This window comes from Malania oleifera, chromosome 7 (genome assembly GCF_029873635.1).
Source record: "Malania oleifera isolate guangnan ecotype guangnan chromosome 7, ASM2987363v1, whole genome shotgun sequence".
NCBI classification, from domain to species: Eukaryota; Viridiplantae; Streptophyta; class Magnoliopsida; order Santalales; family Ximeniaceae; genus Malania; species Malania oleifera.
In genome coordinates, this window is record NC_080423.1 from 62,205,880 (window position 1) to 62,227,761 (window position 21,882).

At 37.3% G+C, this 21,882-nt stretch overlaps 1 protein-coding gene across 1 annotated transcript in view; it reads left to right on the forward strand.

Annotated features, from left to right (window-relative positions):
• The first annotated feature begins 2,934 nt into the window (after positions 1-2,934).
• Positions 2,935-21,882, forward strand: part of LOC131160044 (uncharacterized) — a 63,437-nt gene continuing 44,489 nt past the window's right edge. The window contains exons 1-6 of the mRNA XM_058115340.1: positions 2,935-3,362; positions 5,990-6,093; positions 15,272-15,358; positions 15,460-15,535; positions 15,691-15,765; positions 15,917-15,970. Of these exons, the coding sequence (XP_057971323.1) occupies positions 3,324-3,362; positions 5,990-6,093; positions 15,272-15,358; positions 15,460-15,535; positions 15,691-15,765; positions 15,917-15,970 (435 nt within the window). The 5' untranslated portion in view covers positions 2,935-3,323. The remainder of the gene's footprint in view (positions 3,363-5,989; positions 6,094-15,271; positions 15,359-15,459; positions 15,536-15,690; positions 15,766-15,916; positions 15,971-21,882) is intronic.

Genomic DNA, 21,882 nt, shown 5'->3' on the forward strand with positions numbered 1-21,882 from the left:
TACAGATATGTTAAGCAACATGAAAGAAGGTGGTGGTTTATATTACTTGTACTGCATTTACAGATTCAGTTATACATAATTATATAGAAACAGATTTTCACAGTATTGTAACTCATTTGCCACACACTAGCAATAGCATATTTCATCTTACTGAGCTTCGTCTCATCCCATTAAATTAATATTTTTCAAGTGATCTAGCCACACGAGCAGATCAGGCTCGCAGGTAGTGGGGCTTCAGTACCGCCCTATCAGTAGAGTGAGTATATTTGGGAGTATTTTTGTATAGCCCTAACTTAGTTGAGAGTATTTTGGGAAACAGTCATATATGTATAGTTTGGGAACATTGTAGCTCTCTAGTATTGTACATATTTATATATGGTGGTGGTTGTGTGATTTTAGCTTCTTGCTGCTTAGGTGGATGACTAATTTTATATAGGAAGGTATCAAAGAAATGGAATTTCACAATAATTATTTAAAAAAAAAACCCCGTTAATTTAGCAGGTCGTTACAAAAAGGACATTACATTCTATTCGTAATGTCCAAATGGCATATTGAATGTCGTTTTATATTTATCTTCTGCTGCTATTTGAATTTGCCAAAATCCTGATTTCATATCAAATTTTGAAAAGATTGATGCTTAGAATAATCGATTTAATAAATTTTTTTTGTTAGGTATGGGATACCTTATCCATTGTAGGGTTTTATTTAAAGGTTTGTAGTTAATGACTAATCTTGGAGCACCTCTTTCAATCTCTGCATGATTTTGAACATAAAATACAGAGCAACTCCAAGGAGATTTGCTCTTTCTTATTAGTCTTTTGTCAAGTAAATCTTTGATTTTTTCTTCGGTGCAATATTCAAGTAATTCTTGATTCATTTGAATTGGTTTTGCCTTAGTAGGTATTTTATCTTCTGTAAAATCCTTTACATAGTGCAACTTTACCATATGCTTTTTTTCTTGTCCAAGATGCATTAGGTATATTTGAACAAACTTTTTTTCCCTAATTTTTCTTTAAATTATTCAATTTTACTTTTGATTTATGGAGTTTGGATTCTTTTTTCAATCTTTTTATGATAAACTTCTTTTGATAATTGTTTAATATGTTTTCTTTTCAACTGAATTAAATTAATTCTTCAACTATTTTCAAGGAGACTTCAAATGTTTTCAAGGATCTAAAAATCATCAAAATGTCATCCAAATTTAGAATTTGAAAATGTTTTGATGAACTACATTTTACTTGATTCCTCATTTGAGGATATGTAGGCAGACTACATTTATAAATTCAACAATATCAACCAAAAACCAAAAAAAAATAAAAATTCTTTCTTCTTCTCTTTTTTCTTTTTAAGGTTTGTGTGAACGTTTGTTCATTAGGAAAGACATAAAGTAGCAAGGTTTTCATGAGGTGTAATCCTTTGCATGGATTTTATGAAAGCCTTTTCGAAGTAGAGTTTGGGGTTTGAAAGAGCTTTTTGTAAAAAAAAAAAAAAAAAACAAAAGAGTGAGAGACTTGCTGCAAGCGGTCAAATAGTTTCCGTAGACATGGTCAACCAGCCTCTACTACACTTTGTTTACCATGATTTCAAAATATTTTTTTTTTCATAGAAAACTTTCTTCTTGAGGGAGAGATACACATATAGAAAGGTGCACACGCTAATCATTTATGAAATGAGTGTTGTAGGGTACTAATCCTTTAAATTCTATAAAAAATAATTAAAGGGATTACTTTCCCTATTTAAAATTGGACTCCCAAACCTAAATCTCTTTCAAAATGTTTTTCTCTATTTTGACCTTTCAAAACTAAAATAAAGTGACAATTCTGTTTTCTAAAATGAAAGGGGTGTGTTAGGTAATCAATGGTTTGATTATTTATACTTGGTTTTCAAAATAGTAACCAAGCTAGTTAGCAACCAAATGGGACACTCGAGCTCCATGTCAACATCTTTTGTGTAAATCTTCCATAATTGAGGAATTGATTATTAATGGAGGAGAGACCTAAGCAACTATAAAGTGATGACCTTGGGAAGAGGCAAAACTTCTAGTTATTGACTTAAGCATCAAGGTGATCTCTTGAAATACACCTTGGGTCCTCTAAGTCCTTTTTGCTTTCTTTTTTACAAAATCAAGATCATGACCAAACCGACAAATTGTGGTATAGATTTTAACGACAACAGGTGCTATGTCAGTCCCATGAAGAGGACCCATATTTCAACATGCATATTTTTCTCATTCTTACTAAAATCCCAAATTTTTTTTTGGACATATGCACACTTGCTATGGCATACAATAGTAGATTTCCCCAAACTCCTCGCCTTCCCGTACCCTTTAAACCCCAGGGAAACCCTCCCCTCCCTTTCTAAATGGTGTATATATATATATTTTTATTATCGTGAGAACTCTAGCCATCAACGAGCCACCGTTCGGATCCCTTGATGTGGCACCAAACTCACGGGTCGGCGACCTTCCCTCCTAGTTTGCTGGTCGGGTTAATTGAATGCGGTCACAGCTTTCACGCGCCAATTAGGCATTTATCAAATCCATCCCCGGGACATGTAGTAGGATCAATCTCTAGTAGCGAGAACTTGAAAGTCCAGCTTCTAAAATTCCTTAATTTTATATCTTGTATTCGAAGATTTATAAGTTGTGGGTATATATGAAAATGGACAAAAATAGTTCTAATTTTTTTAAAAAATGTAAAAATTCTTATGATTTTTCATTATATTTTTTAACTCTAATGTTTTATTTGTTAAAATTTTTAAAAAATTCGAAAATATAACATCAACAATTACTTAAATTAAAAAATCATTATTCTTATTAAAAACTACCCCAATTCATTGGGAAAAAATGACAGCATCTTCAGAATGAAAATATATTTATATGGAAATACATTAATTTTCATCCATAATTTTGCAAAAAATTTAGATTAGGGTCATCAAGGGGCAGGAACTAGTTTTTACATTATTTTGCGTACTGAGCCACGCTAGCTATACCCTTTTCTAAAGTCCAAACAGCCCTTCCCTCCCGCGATTGCAGGTGTTCTGCTCCCTCGATATCTCCCTCGTTGCCTGCCTCTGTTTCGTCTTCAAATTCAAGAAATCTCATCCATACGCTCTTCTCTTCACAGCTTGAATGCTCGTTCACGCCTTGATCTTCTCTTCTATGGAGGCCGGGCTCAGATTCTAGGGTTTCATTGTATTCTGATTTTGTTGATTGCGGGCATATTTGGTGGCTTTTGAGTTGTGAATAGAGAATTGTGAAGGTGAGAGGGTTTCAAAGGTCACAGATCTGAGAGTTTGGAGGTTACTCCGCCGTTTAGTTGATCATGTTTTGGCGTATGACAGGCTTGTCCACTGCGTCTCCTGTGAGTTTGTCTGCTTCCATCGCTGCTTTATTTCGTGCTTAGATCTATTTGTTTCTTTTAGCATCGAATCTGCGCTGAAAAATTTCGGGTTTACCTTCTATATATATATATATATATTTAATGTTCACGGGATTGTACTAGCGTTATTTGACGTTTTGAGTGAAGAAAGTTCAGAATTGCTGAATCGATGATCATTATGGCATTTAGAGAGTTTCTAAGCCCAATTACAATCTCTCGTGCAATGAAGCCCTAATGGAACAGTTTTAGACCTGAACCGAAATTAAGGGATAAATCATATCTGGTGGAGCACATCTTTTGGGGAGCGGTGTTGGCAGTTTTAATTTCCTCCTTTATCACTGAATGGCATGCTGCTGTATTCAGAACTGTTCACCCTGTTCGTCCTGTTCATGGGATCATTTATAAAGCTCGAGATAATAACCAGAAATTTGTAGCGGGAAGCCCTAATTTATAAATGGCATAACCTGATATTTTTTGTACTTTTTCTTTTTAAGTGGTGTGTACATCGGCATCAGGGTTATCGCCTCAAATGATTACGTCCTTTGTTGCTAAACCAACTTCTGAACATTGGGATAAAAAAAATCTTAACAGTGAAATGATGAATCAAAAAACAGTAGAAGAAGAGAAATTGAAATCTCAATATAGAGAATAAATTACTGTCCGGGCAACTAATTATGCACATCTAGTTAGAAAAAGAAAAAGAATAAGAAAAACCTAATAATTGTTTACTGCAGAAATGTAAATGAAAAACTCTTTGGTGATGTTATGTTGGACCATAATTTCAGGTGACTACTTTGCAGTGGTTCAGTCAGTGAGGGACTTGTAATTTTGATATACTTTGTTTTTTTATCTCCCTTTTTCATTTATTTCTGTTAGCCTATTTTAAGACTTCAAAATATGTGCTTTTGCATTGCAGTCAGTAGATATATTTGCTAGCTTTAGGTTTGAAATATAGGTGTTTGGCAAGCATCTAATGGCTTTAGTGTAGAAAATTTAAGTTTCTAGTAGCTGATATAGGGAAGTTTTACCTGCTGGTTGGTTTTTGAGGTTCCACCATCAGGGGATCTTTTTGTGTTTCTAATATTTTATTTTGTTGAGTGTGGACAAGTGGCACAATCTTATTTGAGTTTTTGGATTGTGATTGCAGGGACTGTTGTATCAAATTTGATTCTGTTGGATTTATCAAGTTTTAGCTCTATGTTATGCAGATTTTTTTATTGGTTCTGAGAGTTTCTTTGTTATATTGGAGTGATAGTTCTTTCCTTTTTGGATTTATCTCTCGCACATACTAATTCTTTGGCACTTTCCTGGGGTTTTCAGTGTTGTGCCCTTCCTAAGCTAAAAACTTTTCATTCATCTTTTGTTTTCTTGATTTGTATTGCATCCATTTTGGCACAGGGTTTACTTTCCTTTTGTTTTGTAAAGGTTGCTTGCATTATATTTTGTATAAGTGCAAGTTTCTTTTTTTATTTGTTATATTATTTTTATGATTGCAATGAAACATTTTTAATCTGCCAGTTTAATTTCTAAACTTCCCTCTCCCTTCCACGTTCACCCACTCTCCATGGAGAGATAGATAGAGAGAGAGTAGGAGTGGTCAATTTACTTGAGCAGGCTAGCATATGGATGGATATGGTCTCTCTTTTTTTTTTTTTTTTGGTTTACTTGGTTTTGAGATGTAACTGAGGCTGGCACGGCAATCACTTCCTACTGTTTGGTATTTTGAAAAATTATCAACTTTTTGAGCTATGAGGCTGAACGTTGAATTTTTTTATTGTTATTGTTGTGTGCCTGTATGGGTTTATTTTGTTGGTCTTTTACATGCAATTGTCATCCTTCCTGATTGAGTGAGATGTTCATGCCCACCAGATTCTACTCCCTCCACCCCAGCGGGTGTTTGCATAGCATTGTTGCTTCTAATATGACTGTTATGCCTGCCCTACAATTGTTCCCTGCCTTCTCAAACCTCAAAAATATCTGATGCATCTTAATGCTTGATGTTTGAATGGTTCAGTAGGATATGCTCACCTTTGAGTAAATGCGAGAACATATTTGTTGTCTGGCACTGGAATCATTTTGGTTACAGTGTTGGCCAATGTCCATTATCTGCAGAAGCAGATCAGAACTTAAACTAGTTTTTTTCTGCAACATGATTTATTTTGGGACATTCATTATTGGAACATTTGATGGTTGCAACATGGAATTATTCCACATGACATTCCTTTGACCCAAACCTCTGTATTTTGGCATATATCTGCACTTGACATAGAATTACGGGAACATACTTGTCATCCTTGGTGAAGCATGTATGGACTTTTAATGTTTCTAAATATTTGTCCTGTGAAAACAAGAGATGATCTCCTGGAACACATCTGTTTATTATGATTAGTTTATAATGGGAAAATTGGACACGTTGGGTTTTTAATTCTCCTGCATGCTAAAAAAATTATTAATTTGGTTTTTGCTTGTTTTCTCTTCTTCATAAGTGGATATATTACTCTCATTCTTCTACATTGTTTTTCCTTTAATGAAATCTCTTCATTTTGCATATAAAAAAGAATTTATTAATTTCAGTTTTATTCCTTCCTTTTATCATGTGCCCATTACAGGTGGAAACAATATTGGATAAGGAAAGTTTTACCCTGGAGGAGCTCCTTGATGAGGATGAGATAATTCAAGAATGCAAAGCTCTTAATGGGCGTCTTATTAATTTGTAATTCCTTTTTTCCTTTTAAAGTTTGCCATCTGTTTATACTCTGAACTGTTCTGTCTTTTTCTCATTCCTTTTCCTTTGTGAGATATGCTAGCGATTGAAAGAAAGGTGTAAGGGTTATGACAATGATCAGTTGTTACATCTGTTGAGTGGTTTGCAATTAGCTCTTCATAGTTTGTGAGATACGCCACTCTTGTATTTTTAATATTGCAATGATAATGTAAGCTAATGAAACAGTGCTTATTTTTTGGTTATGAAAAATGTCCTAGAAGGCGAAGTAGATGATGCTTGGTTTTTGATGGTTGGATTGAATTGAAGCACCAGAAAGATGACAGTGTTACCCCTGTCTTAAAGGAGCATACGTTCTTTATTCCTTTTTTTTCCCCTTCCGGGTCATCTAAAAATATATATATGTATATATACATGATTTTAGATATCAGTTGCAAGTAGTGGACTGCAGTGGTAGTGATGATGTGGAAAGTAGGCATGGGGGGGATTATGTGGTATAAAGTAGGTGCATCAGCTCGACCATATTTTTTTTTTTTCAAGTAATATACAATCTTCCAAAGGTTGACGCATTTGAATGTTGTAACTATGACTTGATTGAATTCTTTTATGCAAATGTATTTACAATATTTTTGTGCCTCAAGTCTACCTTTCTCTCTTGCAATGGTTCTTTCTCTCCTCTCCCATTCTGTCTCCTGCTCCTTGTCATTTGGCACTTTGGTTTCTTGATTTCTCAACGTTTGTCAATGCTAAATGGCATGGCTGAGAGAAATCTTCAGCAGTCAGTTGAATTTGTTGGAAATGGTAGGGGAAGAAGTTTGGTTTATATGTTGTTGAAGAAACCGATATGGAATGCACAAATTAGGGTTTCACTGATGGTGATGTGGTGGATCTGCAATTGTATGTTGTTAGTTTTTGTTAGATTGGGGCAATCTAGTTGTAGAAAGAGTTTTGGGAGAATAGTTGAACCTTACTGTTCGTGTTGAAGAGCGGGAGTTTTGGGAGAACAGTTGAACCTTACTGTTTGTGTTGAAGAGCTGTAGCCATGGGGGATGCTATTAAGGGTTGAGGTCAAGCATTTTCCATGGAAGGGTTCATGGCAAAAGGCTGCTGGAGAAATTTCAGGTGCTTAAAAGAACTCTATGCCCTTTCTGTGCCAAAGCATATGCTATATTGCAAGATTGAGAAAAAGCCATTGGCTGATCTGATTGGTGAGAGGAATCCACAACCACAACCACAACCGTTGGAGGAAAACGTGAAGCATTTGATTGTTTCTTGATCACTAAATTCTTTGGTGTTGGAACTTTGGAAGGAAGTTGCCCTAACTGTGGGTGTGACTTGGGGAGTCTGATTGGTTTACATGGTAATCGACAACGAGAATAGAAGTTTTTTGGGAGATAAGATCAAGAAGAAACCTTTTGACTCTTTAGATTATCTGAATTGACTCCCTTACCATCCAAATTCCCTTCTGAAGCAACAATGAAGTCTTGATTTTTAACTCCACAAGCATTAACATTCTTTGAAGAAGATCCCTCAAAACTCAATCCTGGAACCCTGCCTACTATCGTTCTTCTCTAGAATAGGAGACACCACTCTAGAGAATTAGTAGACTTTTTAGCAGGCCATCTATATGATTCCACCTGCTTTTCTGTTTTGTTTCCAGAGCAACTGCTTGTCTCCACTTGACCACCACAGATCTTGTTAGAAGATGATCGAAGTGCTGAATTGCACACGTCTTTCTTCTGTTCTGAGGAGAGATTAATTCCCACAGCCTCACAAGTTTTCATAAGGCTTTCTCTTTGACTGGAAATCTGACTAAACATTTGAGCCTGCCCTTCCGATTGGCCCAACTGCAACTCACCCTGCTGAATTTTTCCTCCTCTCTAAACTGGTCCAATATAGAATCAAAATTCTGCTCTTGAGCATCCTTAACCAACAGGCCCATCTGAAATTTTAAAAGGCCTTTATTGCCCTCAAACATCCGGCCCATGTCTAAGTAAATCATAGGGCTCAGCCCAGCGGACCTTCATCATCCCATCGTTCATGCAGAACACCTTCTCTGCTGGAACCTTTCCTTTATGACGTCGATTGATTGTGCAGAGCTGTCTGTAGCGTCTCCTCTTGCATCCTCCCCCCACACAGAATGCACACCACCTCTGGCACATCCTTGGGGATTGGGCAAACTCCATCATTAGGAATTGAGCAAGCACCATCCTTAACCAACAGGCCCATCAGAAATTTTAAAAGGCCTTTATTGCCCTCAAACATCCGGCCCATGTCTAAGTAAATCATATTGCTCAGCCCAGCGGACCTTCATCATCCCATCATTCATGCAGAACACCTTCTCTGCTGGAACCTTTCCTTTATGACGTCGATTGATTGTGCAGAGCTGTCTGTAGCATCTCCTCTTGCATCCTCCCCCCACACAGAATGCACACCACCTCTGGCACATCCTTTGGGGATTGGGCAAACTCCATCATTAGGAATTGAGCAAGCACCAACCTTAGGAATCAAACAAATTCCATCAGCATCAGTTTTTTGTGATACTATTTTACCCCAGAATTGATTCTCATTAGTCATTACTCTTTTTACTATCAACTCCATCAATGCCTGACAAACAAGAGCTCATGAAAACATTGAACTCTTTCCCAAACTGAAACCACCCATCGCCTTTGGATCCTTTGGGGACAAAGAATATCTTTTGCCTCCCCATCCGTGCTCTAATTCCAGAAATTTTCCTGCCCTCATAGCTTGAATCACCATCCGATAATCAACAAAACCCACACAAGATCTACGAAAACCCTTGCTTAAATTTCCAGCAAGAGATAAAAATCTCTGTGAGAGCCATTTTGCAGTAGGTGAAGAAAATCAAACCCACTGATTGTGCTGCCAAGTCTTCTTAGTCCTTTGATCTGGACTGAATGGACCCCCATCATCAATTACTAACAGCATCTTGGTCAAGAGAGTGAGGAGAGTGAGTGAAATTCCTTTGCAAGAGAGAGAACCATCACGAGTTCTCAGCTTAAACACTGCTATAGTTGCGGCTAGGGAGCATGAAGAACCTTTGAGTGTTCCTTCTTTCTGTCATTGTTGGCCTTTGAGAGAAGAGATTTCGACAGCAGCCAAGCTCAAAGTTGAATGAAGGATGGGAAGCAGCGAGCCTCTGAGAGAGGTTGAGGTGGCTAGAGCTTTGAGCCTTCGGGAGAGAAGAGGCTTTGAGTTAATAGAGAAGATGATCATGAGCCTTGCTCGGTAAAACTAGCGAGACTTTCCTCATTAAATTCATCACCCCATTTCTTGTCTGTTTTTGAAAAATCCCTTTCACTACTTTTTCCCGCCATTCATACATCTACCAGACTCTCCACAATGCCAATGGTGGAACTTCCACTATTATTTCTCTTCAAATCCTTTTCAGTCCTCATCTTTGGAGTTTGGATTAAGACACTGTTCATTAAAAAAATTTGCGCATCTCAAAACATGACTGCATTGCTCTTTGACAACTATCAACATTTATTAACTAATTCACAGATTTCTGTTTTTCAGTAATGTTGGAAACCTCCCAAACCACTGTTAAAATCCTGAATCTCATCATCCTTGATGATAAAGCCCCATGCACAGCAAAACCACCGCCAGTCTTCTTTTCCCTACTGAATGAACAAGAATGATCATTCTGTCAATTATAGGGGCTTACAAAAATTACCGGGAAACCGAAAATTGACTGAAATCAAACCGTTTCACATTTTGATTCGGTTTCTCAGTTACAGTTTTCAGGTTTGGTTTTTGAAAATTTTAGATCAGTTTGTGATTCCAGTTTTGGTTTCAGTTCTGTGAGTAGACTGAACTGAAAAATTGAATACTGAAATATATACTATTTAAATTTTAAATATTATGAATTAGACAGTTTTTTGCATTAATTTTTTAGTATTTTTAAACTCTAGTGAAGGAGAATTAAAAGTAGGTGAGGAATTACCTGAGAGGTATGCACTTGAATGCTCTTTCTTATTCGATCGGTGTATAATTTGTTTTGATGATGTGATTTAGACCTGTCAAAATGGATAAAAATCCGTTAATCCGAACCGCATCCGACCCGTTTTAATCGACTTATAATTATCCGTTTGCTAAACGAGTCTAATATGATTTTTCATTTTCATATCCGTCCCCTTAGCGGGTCTTGTCGGGTTTATCCGGCGGATATCCGCCAACCCGCTTACATTAGTAACCTAGGAAAGCCCAACAGGCTACAGCCAAAGTCCAAAGACTCCAAACCCAGCCAGCCTAGTGAGCCCACTGCCCAAGTGCCCACGGCCGCACGGCCCACACGCCCCTCCCACTCCAATCCCAGGCCAACCGGCCCAACCCTAAATCCCTAATCACCTAATGCCCGCAGCCCAATTCAATTCGAGCCCTAGCTGCTTGCTGCTCTATTCGATTCTTCATTTGAGCGTGACGAACGTCTTTGCTCAGAGAGCCAACAAGAGAGGAGAGAGTGACTGAGTGAGAGAACCTTCATTCTGGCCTTCTTCTTCGACCCTTCGAAGCCCTCTGGCCTTCGTGAGTTGGTCTTCCACACTGCGAACCAGCAGGAGCCCTTCGCGAGTTCGTCACTTCGTCAGGAGCTTCGCGAGTTCATCATGGACATTTTAAAACCAAAAGGAGCTCCTTGCAAGCTCGTCGTCTTTGAGCGTTTGTGAGTTTGTGAGTTCATTTGCGTCGAAGTTCGAATTTGTAAGTATCCTTCTTCTTCTTCTACAAATCTGCTTTTTGCTTTCCATGTTCATCGGTTTTTTAGTATGTTTAGCAGCATTGTTTGGGATTTTCACTTTTTGTTTCAACCTTAATGATGGGGAGCTTGAGGAACTCTCTCATGTGGTTCTTGGATTCTTCTTGTTATTACCATTGTGGGGATTTTAGGATTGGTGTTTGGATAATTATGGTGTTTTCTCTTGTAAATGATTCTGTACTCACCTGAACACATCTTATCATTTTTTTCATCTTGCCAATAAATTGTGGAGAGCTAAAGTTCCTTCAAAGTAAAGGTGTTGTGTAGATCACCATTCTTAATAGGGTTAACACCAATGATTTGTTGTAGCCTTGCAGGTTGAGAGACCTTATTAGGCTTTATGTTCAGATGTTTGTGTCATGTGTAGCTATGGTAATAAGGACCGTGCTCATTTATTCTTAGTCCTGTGGCTTGGTGTCTTTGGAACAAGATTTTTGGCCTGTTAGGAAGTGTTATGGGTGCCCTTATTCTTTGGAGGATTTCTTGGTGGTTGAATTTAGTGATTTTGGAAGGCATGGAATTCTACTTTCATTGTTATTTTGGTTATTTGGTGCCCAGATTTTTTGAGACCATGGGTCTTCTATGGACTTGATTTTGGACTGGATGCTCAATAAAGGTGTTTTGGCATTACCGGTGTTGCTGAGAGTCACCACGATCGATTGGCTCAAACCTAGTTTGGGCAGTCTTCTTGTATTAGCATTTTCTATTTCTTTTCTTCTCTTAAAAAAATTCACTTTTTACAATATCATGTTTCGTTACATGTTTGTTAAAATGTCCAAAGTGGTGATTAGTCTCTATTTTTTTTGTCATCTAACCTCCCGGTCAATTGAAAACAAAGGCAATTTATTACTAATATTATTCTATATTCTAAATATAAATCCATTTTCTCTTTAAAAATTTAAGCTAGTAATACTATTGCAATTTTTTTTTTTTTGGCTTTCTCTGCGCTGTTAAATGGAGCCAAAGGTCTTATTTTGAAGAATCCTCAATTTGAAATGTCATCATTTAGGCATTTCCATGGGCATAAAGGCAATGTTCCTTTTGAGTGCAAAATTTTTAAATGGAACTAAAGATCTTATTTTGAAGAATTCACCTGTTGGAACATCATGTTTTCTTGAATGAAGCTTGTTAAAATGCATAAGTGACAAATTATTCTTTAGAATTGGCATTGTTGTGCCTTTTGATTGCGAAATTTTTTGAAATTTCTTGGGACTAATTTATTATGTTTGAGTTTGTGTTTCAATTTTGAGTTGGATTGGGACTAATTTATTATGTTTTATTGTTTACAGTTTTACTTGCATGAATCAGGAGTTGTTAATTAGTATAAATGATTGAATGATTGATATAGTTACTAAAAAAATTAATACACAAACTAATCGCAAGTTACCGTATACAACTTAAATTATTATGACAAAAAATAAATTATTAATAAAATTATATTTGAGAATAACGGATTATCCGCCCATCCGCCATGAATTATCCGACCCGAAACCGCTTAATCCGCCACTTAAATGAGTCGAATATGGATTATGATTTTTTCACCCAATAATCTGCCTTATCCGCCACGGATAAACCGACCCAATCCGCTTTGCTAGGTCTAATGTGATTGGGATGAATGTTGTAGCATATTTGAAAATTGGGATTTGTTGCATGAATAGTTAAGAATTATGATTGAATCAAATGAAAATTGCAATTTGAAAAGTTGGAATTGATTCAAATTTGTATTTCTAACACGACCTTAGCATGGGTCTAGAATAAATTTATTCATTAAAATAATTTAGTCTGGATGTCAATTTCACTGAATTTATATATTAATGTAATATTTTTGAAATGGAGAGGAAATGTTTTGTAGAGGTCGAACATGCCTGTTTCTATCTTCCAAAACAATGCAAAACAAATGAATTGGGAAAAGGGGGGAGATCCTCTATCAGAAGTTAGTGAAGTGCAGCATTTGCCCACACCAGCATTGGCTCCTTGTACAATTGGAGGTCCCCTCTCCCCCTTTTAAAACTCATCTTGCACTTCTCCTTGCATCTTGTGGGCTGTGGGTGGGCTTGCATTGCTACATGCATCGGGCTAAGCTTTCAAGGTGTATTGTCCCTCAGTGGATAAAGCCCTGAGTCATTGAAGTCAAATTTAAATTAGTCCAAAAATTTTTAATAACTGATAGAAAAAACCAAACCAGACTGATAAACAGCTTGTCAGATTTTAACCAAATCTCTGTTACCGGTTGGGTAAAATTAAACACTGAAAAATTTGGTTCGGTCATCAATTTTGAGTAAAACCAAACCATTTAGAATTGATTACACCCCTAGTCAATTATAAGATTTATTATGGCGGAAAAGGAGTCATATAGCCGACCCCACCTAGTGGGACTTTAGGCTTGGTTTTGTTGTTGTTGTTATTATGGTACTCTAGAGTCCAATGAGAAATTTATGTGGATGAAAAGGCTTGCCCATCATTGAGAAAGCCATCAAAGGCCTTGGACCTTTGTCATTGATCCTCCCACCCTTTCTTTGACTGGAAGCCTCCTACAATGGAAAGACCACCTCACCGAAGAAGAAGACTTCGCCACTTTAGCAGTGAAAGACTCCATGTGAGGTAGGTTTTTCACATTCTGTGGTTTTCGCATCTGCTGCGTTGAAGGATTGACACTCAAAAATTTTGGATATAGCCTTGTTATATTTGTCTTCTGGGCCAGGATTTAACACTTCTCTGCCCAACTAAATCCTGTCTGGTCTGATAGACCACTTCCCTAAAATATTTTTGGGCCTCAACTGGAGCGAAAACCCTCCTTAACCGCTGGCTGAATCAAACTTTAAAGCGAGAATGCCTGGCCCAGTCCAGAAAAGTTGCTGTAGGTTGAGGCCCAGGCCCATTCATTACATGTTCTCCCATCATCTTTTGAGGGTGTAAACTCTAGTTGCTGATCCTCCTGCCCTCAATCCATCTGCTGTTCATTCTACAATTCCTTCACACCACCGCAATTAGAACACCTCGACCCCAGGGTGTCATTATCTGAGGGAATCAACTGACCAACTTCTTTCACCAAATATATCTGAGTGACATCCTTCTTCACAGAAGCCAGATCCTCCGCCCTGTTGCCAAGGAGGCCTTGACCTCACCGATTTAGGAATTGACTTCAAAGCTTCAACAAAGCCCTACCCTGGAAACAAAAATAGAATGCCTCTTCCCCTTCATACCACCATAGTTCCAAAAACTTGCCATTTTTGTTAACCCCCAATCTTGTCTTGTTAACCCTCAATCTCGTCTGGCGAGTGTACTGATCCAACTGAATGAGCACTGAAGCAATGGGATGGGAAAACCTCTCCACCAGTTCACTCAAGGGTTCTGATCGGATAAAAACATAAATCTTCCTCCCTCGAACGTTCCAGTCCCAGATAAGAAGATTTCTGTTAAATCTTTTCTGTTCTTTGATGAAATCCTGCATCAGAACCACCAGACTCTGTTGCCATGGACATCCAAACAAAAAAGCATTGAGAGAGGAGTGAGGGAGAGGAGAGATTGATGTCATTTGTCAGCACTGCAATTCTTCCCATGCACATTTATCACACCTCTCATATGGTTTTGGCTTCACCATCAAAATTAGCTGTAACTGCTAAATAATATTGACTACATAAATCTAACCTAAATAAATCTAAAAATGAAAGCAAAAAAACATTAATTTTAGCACATTCATTGTTTACGTACATTTACATTTTAAGTGCAAAAAACCAAATTTGCCTGTTCCCAGGTCTAATGCAGATACATATCAGCTAGAAATCAAGCTCTAATCTAAATCTAGCCCAAAAAAGGACTGAAAGGTGATTGATTAAAAATATATATTTTTGTGTTGAATCACTGATTTTTTCCCCCTTTTTTGAACATTGAGAACCTTGGATCTAAGATTTGAACACTAGTCTGTCTTCAATTCTCAGTTTCCTAATGTCAAGAATCAATATATTTAGTTCCATACATGGTTCAAAAAAAGGTGAATGGACTAAATTTGAAGGGTTTAAATTGTGGTTAATATTCTACTGTAATATAATGTAGTTGCTGTACTGGGTGACACTCATAGCAACCTTAATGAGCTGCTACACTTGAATTTTTCTATAGCTGCCATTCTGCCAGTGTTGAAAGCAGATATGCCACTACAAAGTAGTGTCCCTTCGCCCAGACATTTATTTAATGCTATGATTAATGAATCATGAATAGAAATTAGCCACCTACAGAATATTTGCGCCCTATCGCTGAATTGTGTTAGTTCTTTTCGCAGTTTTTAGTTGAACTTAATAAGTTATTCTAAGTTAATGATTCTCATGTAGTCAAGAAGCCACCTCTCTTTTGAGTTTTTAACCTCTGTTATTTGTCCTTTACTGTGCCTTTATGCAGCTTGCGTGAAAAAACTCAAGTTGAACAACTCATTCGATATATTGTGGAAGAAGCTCCCAACGATGCTGAAAAGAGGCGAACATTCAAGTGGGTTCCTATGGATGAATATGTAATTTTTTTTTTTAGTTTAGATGCTTTGTTGTATATTTTGGATGCATTTGTGATGAATATGCTATTTTATTTTGTAGGTTTCCTTTTATTGCCTGTGAGATATTTACTTGTGAAGTTGATATCATTCTTAGAACTTTGGTAGAGGAAGAGGAGGTGAGAACTTTAACTAGTTTATTTGTTCATTCATATTTTACTTTTAACATTTATTTTATTAGTTTAATAATTTATTTTTTTATAATTTTTTTTTCTAAATTTCCTTTTACCAACCTTGGATCATGGGATTTTTACTTTTTTTGACTGTTGGGCAGTTGATGAATTTGTTGTTCTCCTTCCTGGAATTAGAACACTCACATAGCACATTGTTGGCTGGATACTTCAGCAAGGTGTGTTATTAGTGAGCTCTTGACATAAATAATATTTATATGTTCTCTCTGGCAACATGCACAGTTTATCTGTTTTTACTTCTGCATCTTTTATGAGGCTATTATTTTTTATTTTATTGCGTTGCTTAATGGCCTAATCTCTTCTTGCTAGGTTGTCATATGCCTGTTATTGCGGAAGACTGTTCCTTTAATGCATTATATTCAAGTAAGCTCTGCATTTTATTCCCAGTTGAAGAAACATTTCTTCTGCGCATGAAACGAATTTGCCAACAATTCTGGTTGTGCCTCTTGAATATATAGTGTTGCAGGTCTTCTGGGTCTCTGGGAATATCAGCGTGACATTATATTCTCATAGATGGTTGAATTGTAATTATTTGAGTAATGAACATGTATTCGGGTGCAACCTTTATTGCTTTTAGGCATAGAACCAATTAGGATGAATTCTCATGGTGTTGCCAGCTATTGAGGAAGGCTTCCTTCTGCTTTGTTGTCTCAGGCTTTTTCACAATGCTCTATTCATGGAGTTGGGTTATTTATTTTGCATTTCTGAATCAAATCAGTAAAAACTTTTTTATTTAGTTTGGTACTATTATCTTCCTTTCTCCTTTCCTGTTAGTTGATGTGTCATCCTCAGCACTTGAATAATTTTCATCATGCATCATTGTGGAATCAGAGCTTGAACTGAGTTTTTGATTAGGCTCTATGTAGGATACCAATTTTATTTTATTTTTGGGGTGGGAGGGGGGAGAGAGATTTCTGCCGATGGATGCTCTGGCAGTGCGATCTCTCCCAATCTATGGGCTAGAAAATCAAATGTGTGGATTTGATTATGGGAGTATGAATTGGACAAGTTTATTTATTTTTTTCTCCATGTATCATTTTAGTTTCAGAACTTGAACTGGGTTTTGATGAGGCTATATGTAGGATACTTTTTTCTTTTTTTTTCTCTGGGAGTGATGTCCCTCCCTATCTATACGAGCTAGAAGGTCAAATGTGTGCATTTGACACTTGGAGGGATGAATTGAACAAGTCACTTCACAAATAGAAAGTCCTGATAGGAAACACCAACAGAAAATGCTTGCTTAAAGGGCGTGGCCACCATATTCTTTTGATATTTATGGTTGTATCATATTTTATTCTATTTTTATTTAAAAAACGAACTAGTGAAAAGTCTGGTTGTGCTCTTAATTTTATGGGTTTTCTGAAACTGGCACTCATCATCTGCCCTTGCTCCATTTTATCTATTTCTGGATCTATACCTGAGAGTTTTAGTGGTTCTTGTATGGATTGCGTATGTGAAGATATTTGAGGTTGCTCTATTGCTGAGGTGATTAGTGGATGACGTTCTTTTTCTCAATATTTGAAGAGGTTGAAAGAAATTTTACTTTGAAGTGATATGCATCATTTTGCTTTATTCCTGTTGGGCAAATTGAGTCAACAACTTTGGTGGGTCAGAATTATCACTATTGCAGCAATTAAATAGATAAGAAGTTTTCTCGGCCGCAAGAATATGCTTGGACAACTCATGTGTTGGAATGAGATATCTTTAACCTTGTGTTCAACCCATTAATGATTCATTTTTCAAGTTTATCACAACTAAATTATGATTTTGGGAACTCCAAAATTCATATTGCAACTCCTGTTCTAGTTAAAACTTTTGTGTTATGTCTTGTCAAATATTTGTGTGGTCCAAAATTTTTAGGATCAAGCCAATAGTTCTTTGTTTGATGTTGTGATGAATGATGTAGTGAAATGTTATTATCTAGTTCGAGTTGGGGTTGGTGGGATCATTTCAATTTTTGTATGTATTTTAAAACCATATGTCGACAGTTTGAATTGTGAGGATCAGTTATTTAGTGCATTTTCAGATTTACAGTGACTGGAAGGCTGTGTTATTTTGGTTGTAATTTTTTTTGGTTCCTTTTCCTTCTTAGGAGGATCCTTATGCTCCTTTTTTGTACGTTCTACCATCTTTAATGATTTATTATTATTATTTTTATCAAAAAGGGAAAAAAGAAAGATGTACATCTTCTGGATGTTAAAATTTTAACGCATGAGAAGATTAAATAGTAAAGGAGGATTTTGAATCTCCCTTGATGATTTTGTCTGAGATTGAATAAAGTGTGAAGGTTGCAGCTTGGTTTGTTCTTGAGAGGAGTCAGCAACACAATTGGTGGGTAAGACTTTCATCGGCTGTTGCAACATGGTCCTCATAGGGATTTTTGTTTTGTGTTGGAAGGTTAAGGGTTTTGAAGCTTTCGAGTGGGTTTTGTTAACTATTGGATGGCAATTCATGCGACGAGGGCAGATATGTTTTTGGAATTAGGGCATGGATGGAGAGGCAAAAGGTACTTTATCTTTGTTCCTGAAGGGTCCAAAGGTGACGGGTGACTTTCATTTGGGAAGAATTTAGTGCTGTCTTAGCTGAGCTTTCTTCCTAGCACTGATGGTATGGGTAGCAAAAAGATGATGGAGAATCACTCTTGGAGTAAGGTAGTTTCAGCAAGTACGGATGATGCTGGTGTTCGTTCGACCTCGGAAGGTGTGTCAGAGGTGGTATGTGCTTGTTGTTGGGCAAGAGAAAGTCCTTCAGCCTGCTTTGCTCGATCAGTTGAAGTTGCTAAGGGCATGGATTCTTGCTGGGAGTTTTGAGTCCAGAGGCAGTGGTTTCCTGCAGCATGGATGAAGGGTTGATGAAGGTTGGGTGGGTTGGGCCTGGGGTCTGATATGATTTCTTTAGACCTTTACTGGTTGTTCGACAACAATGAAGGCCTATTGAAACTTATGGGCCTGTCGGTTTGGGAGGCCCAAAATCAGAATTCTGATGCCACTTTGGGCTTGGTTAATGAGAAGGAGAACCCTACAGGTAAGTGTCAGCTGGGCCAACTGAGGGTGGGCCCAAAATTCTATTCCTGTTTGCTTTAATATTCTGGTTGAATGCCAGGTCCCCAATCAGAAAGAAGCCCGTAGTCTTTCTTTTAAAACCTGTGAGTTGATGGGACTTCATCTACCTTCGGAGTGGAAGCAAGCTGTGGCTACATCAGCGACTCACTCAACCTCTAATTGGATACATGGTAGTTGAGAGGAGAGAAGTAGCTATTCCAATAGCATAAAAGAGGAGGTGGGATTAATAAGGTTGGTTTCTAAAAATTAAACTAATATTCTTGAGGGTAATTTTTCTCCTGTTCAGGAGAAGAAAATGTTAGTGGGCAGGATTTCAGGGATGAGATTGGGGAAGCTTCTATTAATAATATTAATTCTTGTGAGCAGAGATACTCTGAGAAGTCAAGAGGTTTATGTTCATCGTAAGGAAGTGCAAAATCAAGATTCATCTTGTGAGAAAAAAAAAAAAAAAAGAATTCTTAAGAGAGATTCAAAAGGTGTAGCATAGTGGAGGAGCCAATTGGTGCGAGGGCTACTACTTGCAAGGATGGTAAGAGGTGGGGGTATGTTTGGGGGATGATGAGTGTAGGCAGAGTAGTATTTTGATTGTGAAGGGGGCTTTCTTTTGGATCAAATTTGGGATCAGCATGGATATTCTTCCGACTCTTCTTTTGATAGTCTGAGGGATCTATCTTTTGTGCCACCTCCTTGTCTAGAAGGTTTAGATGGAATTAATATTTTTGAGGATGATGTTTCTAACGAAGAGCAAAAGAGAAAAATGGAATTTTGCCCACTTCAGTTCAAGAAACTGTGAAAGACCTTCAAGTTCAGAGTTTGTTGGATAAATTAGCTCTCAATTGGTCCGGTCATGGAGGAAATGAAGTTAGGCTGATGATGGTAGATCTAAGGTGCAGATTGGTAAGAGGGAATTAGCTAATTTGAAGCGTTTGGTGAACTATGATGGGAAGGATTTAAATATTGGACTTTCTTGGCTGATTTTAGTCTCTCATTTTTTTTTATTTTTTTATTTTTGCTTTTTCTTTTTGATGATTTAGTATCATCGCTCTGACTATATATTATCTCTCTTAATATATATATATTTTAATCCAAAAAGAAAGTAAAGTAGGCGAGTTAAGTTTTGCACATTTTCTGTGTTTTAGACATTAAAACCAAAAAACCAGAGAAAGATTGGCTGACGGTAGTTGAGTTTGTTTAGATTTGAGTTAATATTATTATTTCATGGGCTGGATGTGAATCAAGTGAAGCTTAATAATTAATTTTGATGGCAAAATGAGATTTTTTTTTTTTTGATAGTAAGATGGCAAGATGAGATTTCAACCCCCTTCTGTAGAGAGTACATTTCTTATAGGAAAAAATATTACCCCTCTGGTATCAGCATGCCTTTGGATGGTGGTGCTAAATTTTTTGGAGGGATGTTTGTACTCATTTTTTAACCCTCAAGTTATTTAATTAAACTTTTGTATGCAAATGGGCTTTGTAATCTGTTATCTTGAACTAGTGGTTTCAGATTATAGAAAGTTGTGGTACGAAAATCTTTAGTTGGAAATTTTTTAGTATGTGTTGCTATTAAGCATCTAGTCAAAGTTCTCAGGGTGAAATTAGGCTTTTTGGTTCAATGTTATTTTGGTTCCAGGAGGATACTCTTCTGCAGAATACAAATTTACTTTTGTACGAACAAAACAAAAAACTTAAATGATTTTTGTCCAATATATTATTGTTCTTAAAGTAGGCCATAAGTAAGTATTGTTGTCATGAAAAACTAAACTAAGATATTTTTGCTAAGCTCATTTTTTAGTGTATGTAACACGTCTGTGCTTATATTTTAGCTTAAATATTGATATAGAAAAGAGTTTAGCCTCCTTTTATTTTTCCCCTTCTAGGAAGTATGCATTACAAGTGCCTGCTCATGTACAAAAAGGCACAATGACAGCAATTTCAATACTAAACACTGAACCCATGAAAACAGATCCGTGCTAAAATTTTGAGGATCCCCAAGAAGATGCTGCTAAAAGGAATGAATCCTTCAATTTATGTGCAGGCGTTTCCTACCCACCAAGTCCTTCTGTTCCTTAACTCTAAATGTTTTAGAACAGACAGTGGGGCCAAGTGCCTCATGAACTTACTAGGATAATCCCTGTTTTTCTGAGATTTACTCCTATAAGGATGGCCCTTTCAACTGAATTTGCCATTCCTTCCTCTAAAGAATGTCCAGAAGGTTCTGTGCATCTTTGAACTCTCAGTCATTAGTCCACAAAATTTCAAATGCCAAGAGGTTCTACTCTCAACAAGTTTACTAACATTCATCCTCCCCCAAGCCCCAGGGGGGGGAGGGGTGGTGTTTCTAGCCAGATTAAAGAGTTCTGGTGAAGTTGCTTTAAAAGCTGCGGATCCACAACAAACGCTCAGCAAGAACCATATTGTATTACCAACCCCAAGATCAAAATGGATGAACTTAAAAAAGGCAGTCTTTTTGCCTTCCATGATCCCTTTCCAAAGACTGACCAAATGGGAAATCTCAACTCATTTGAGAAGCACCCGTCACTAGAGCTGCTTGGTTTGGGAGATTAGTTGAAAGATCCAGAGCTTGAATCACTTCCAGAGAGGTAGAAGAATGGGCGAAGACCCTAGGAGGCCCTTAGCCCTGTTATGTGCTCCATGAGCCCTGAACCCAATGAAACAAATGCACTCTGGTTGGGAGATGAGTTGAAAGTTGCGGAGCTTCAATCACATCTAGGGAGATAGAAGAGTGTGTGAAGACCCTACAAGGCCCTTAGCCCCATGCTCCATGTGCCACGAATCCAGTGAAAACAATGCATGCTTCTTCCTCAATTGTCAGGTGGCAAACTTTCTCTGGGGTGCTTTCTTTTCTTGTTTTTGGTGAAGATTGAGTGGCTCCTCATGTGGTGGGGATTTCTTGCCAGTGTGGTGTAAGGTATTGGGGTTTCAGCAGAACCAAAAAAGGAAAGGCATTATAGATTTGTGAGGTTTTCACTACCTTGTGGACCGATTGGATTGACAGGAATTCTAGAATTTTTAAGGATCACATATTTCCCCCTAAATTGTTGTGGGATAATATTGTGTTTCTTGCCTTTTTTGGGCTCATTCATTTGGCTTTGTTTTGTTTTTTGGGGGGGTGTTCTCACTGCCCAACCTTCAAAGAGATTGGAGGGCAGCTCTTTTGTGACTGTTTTAACTTTCTGTTTGCTGTTTTTC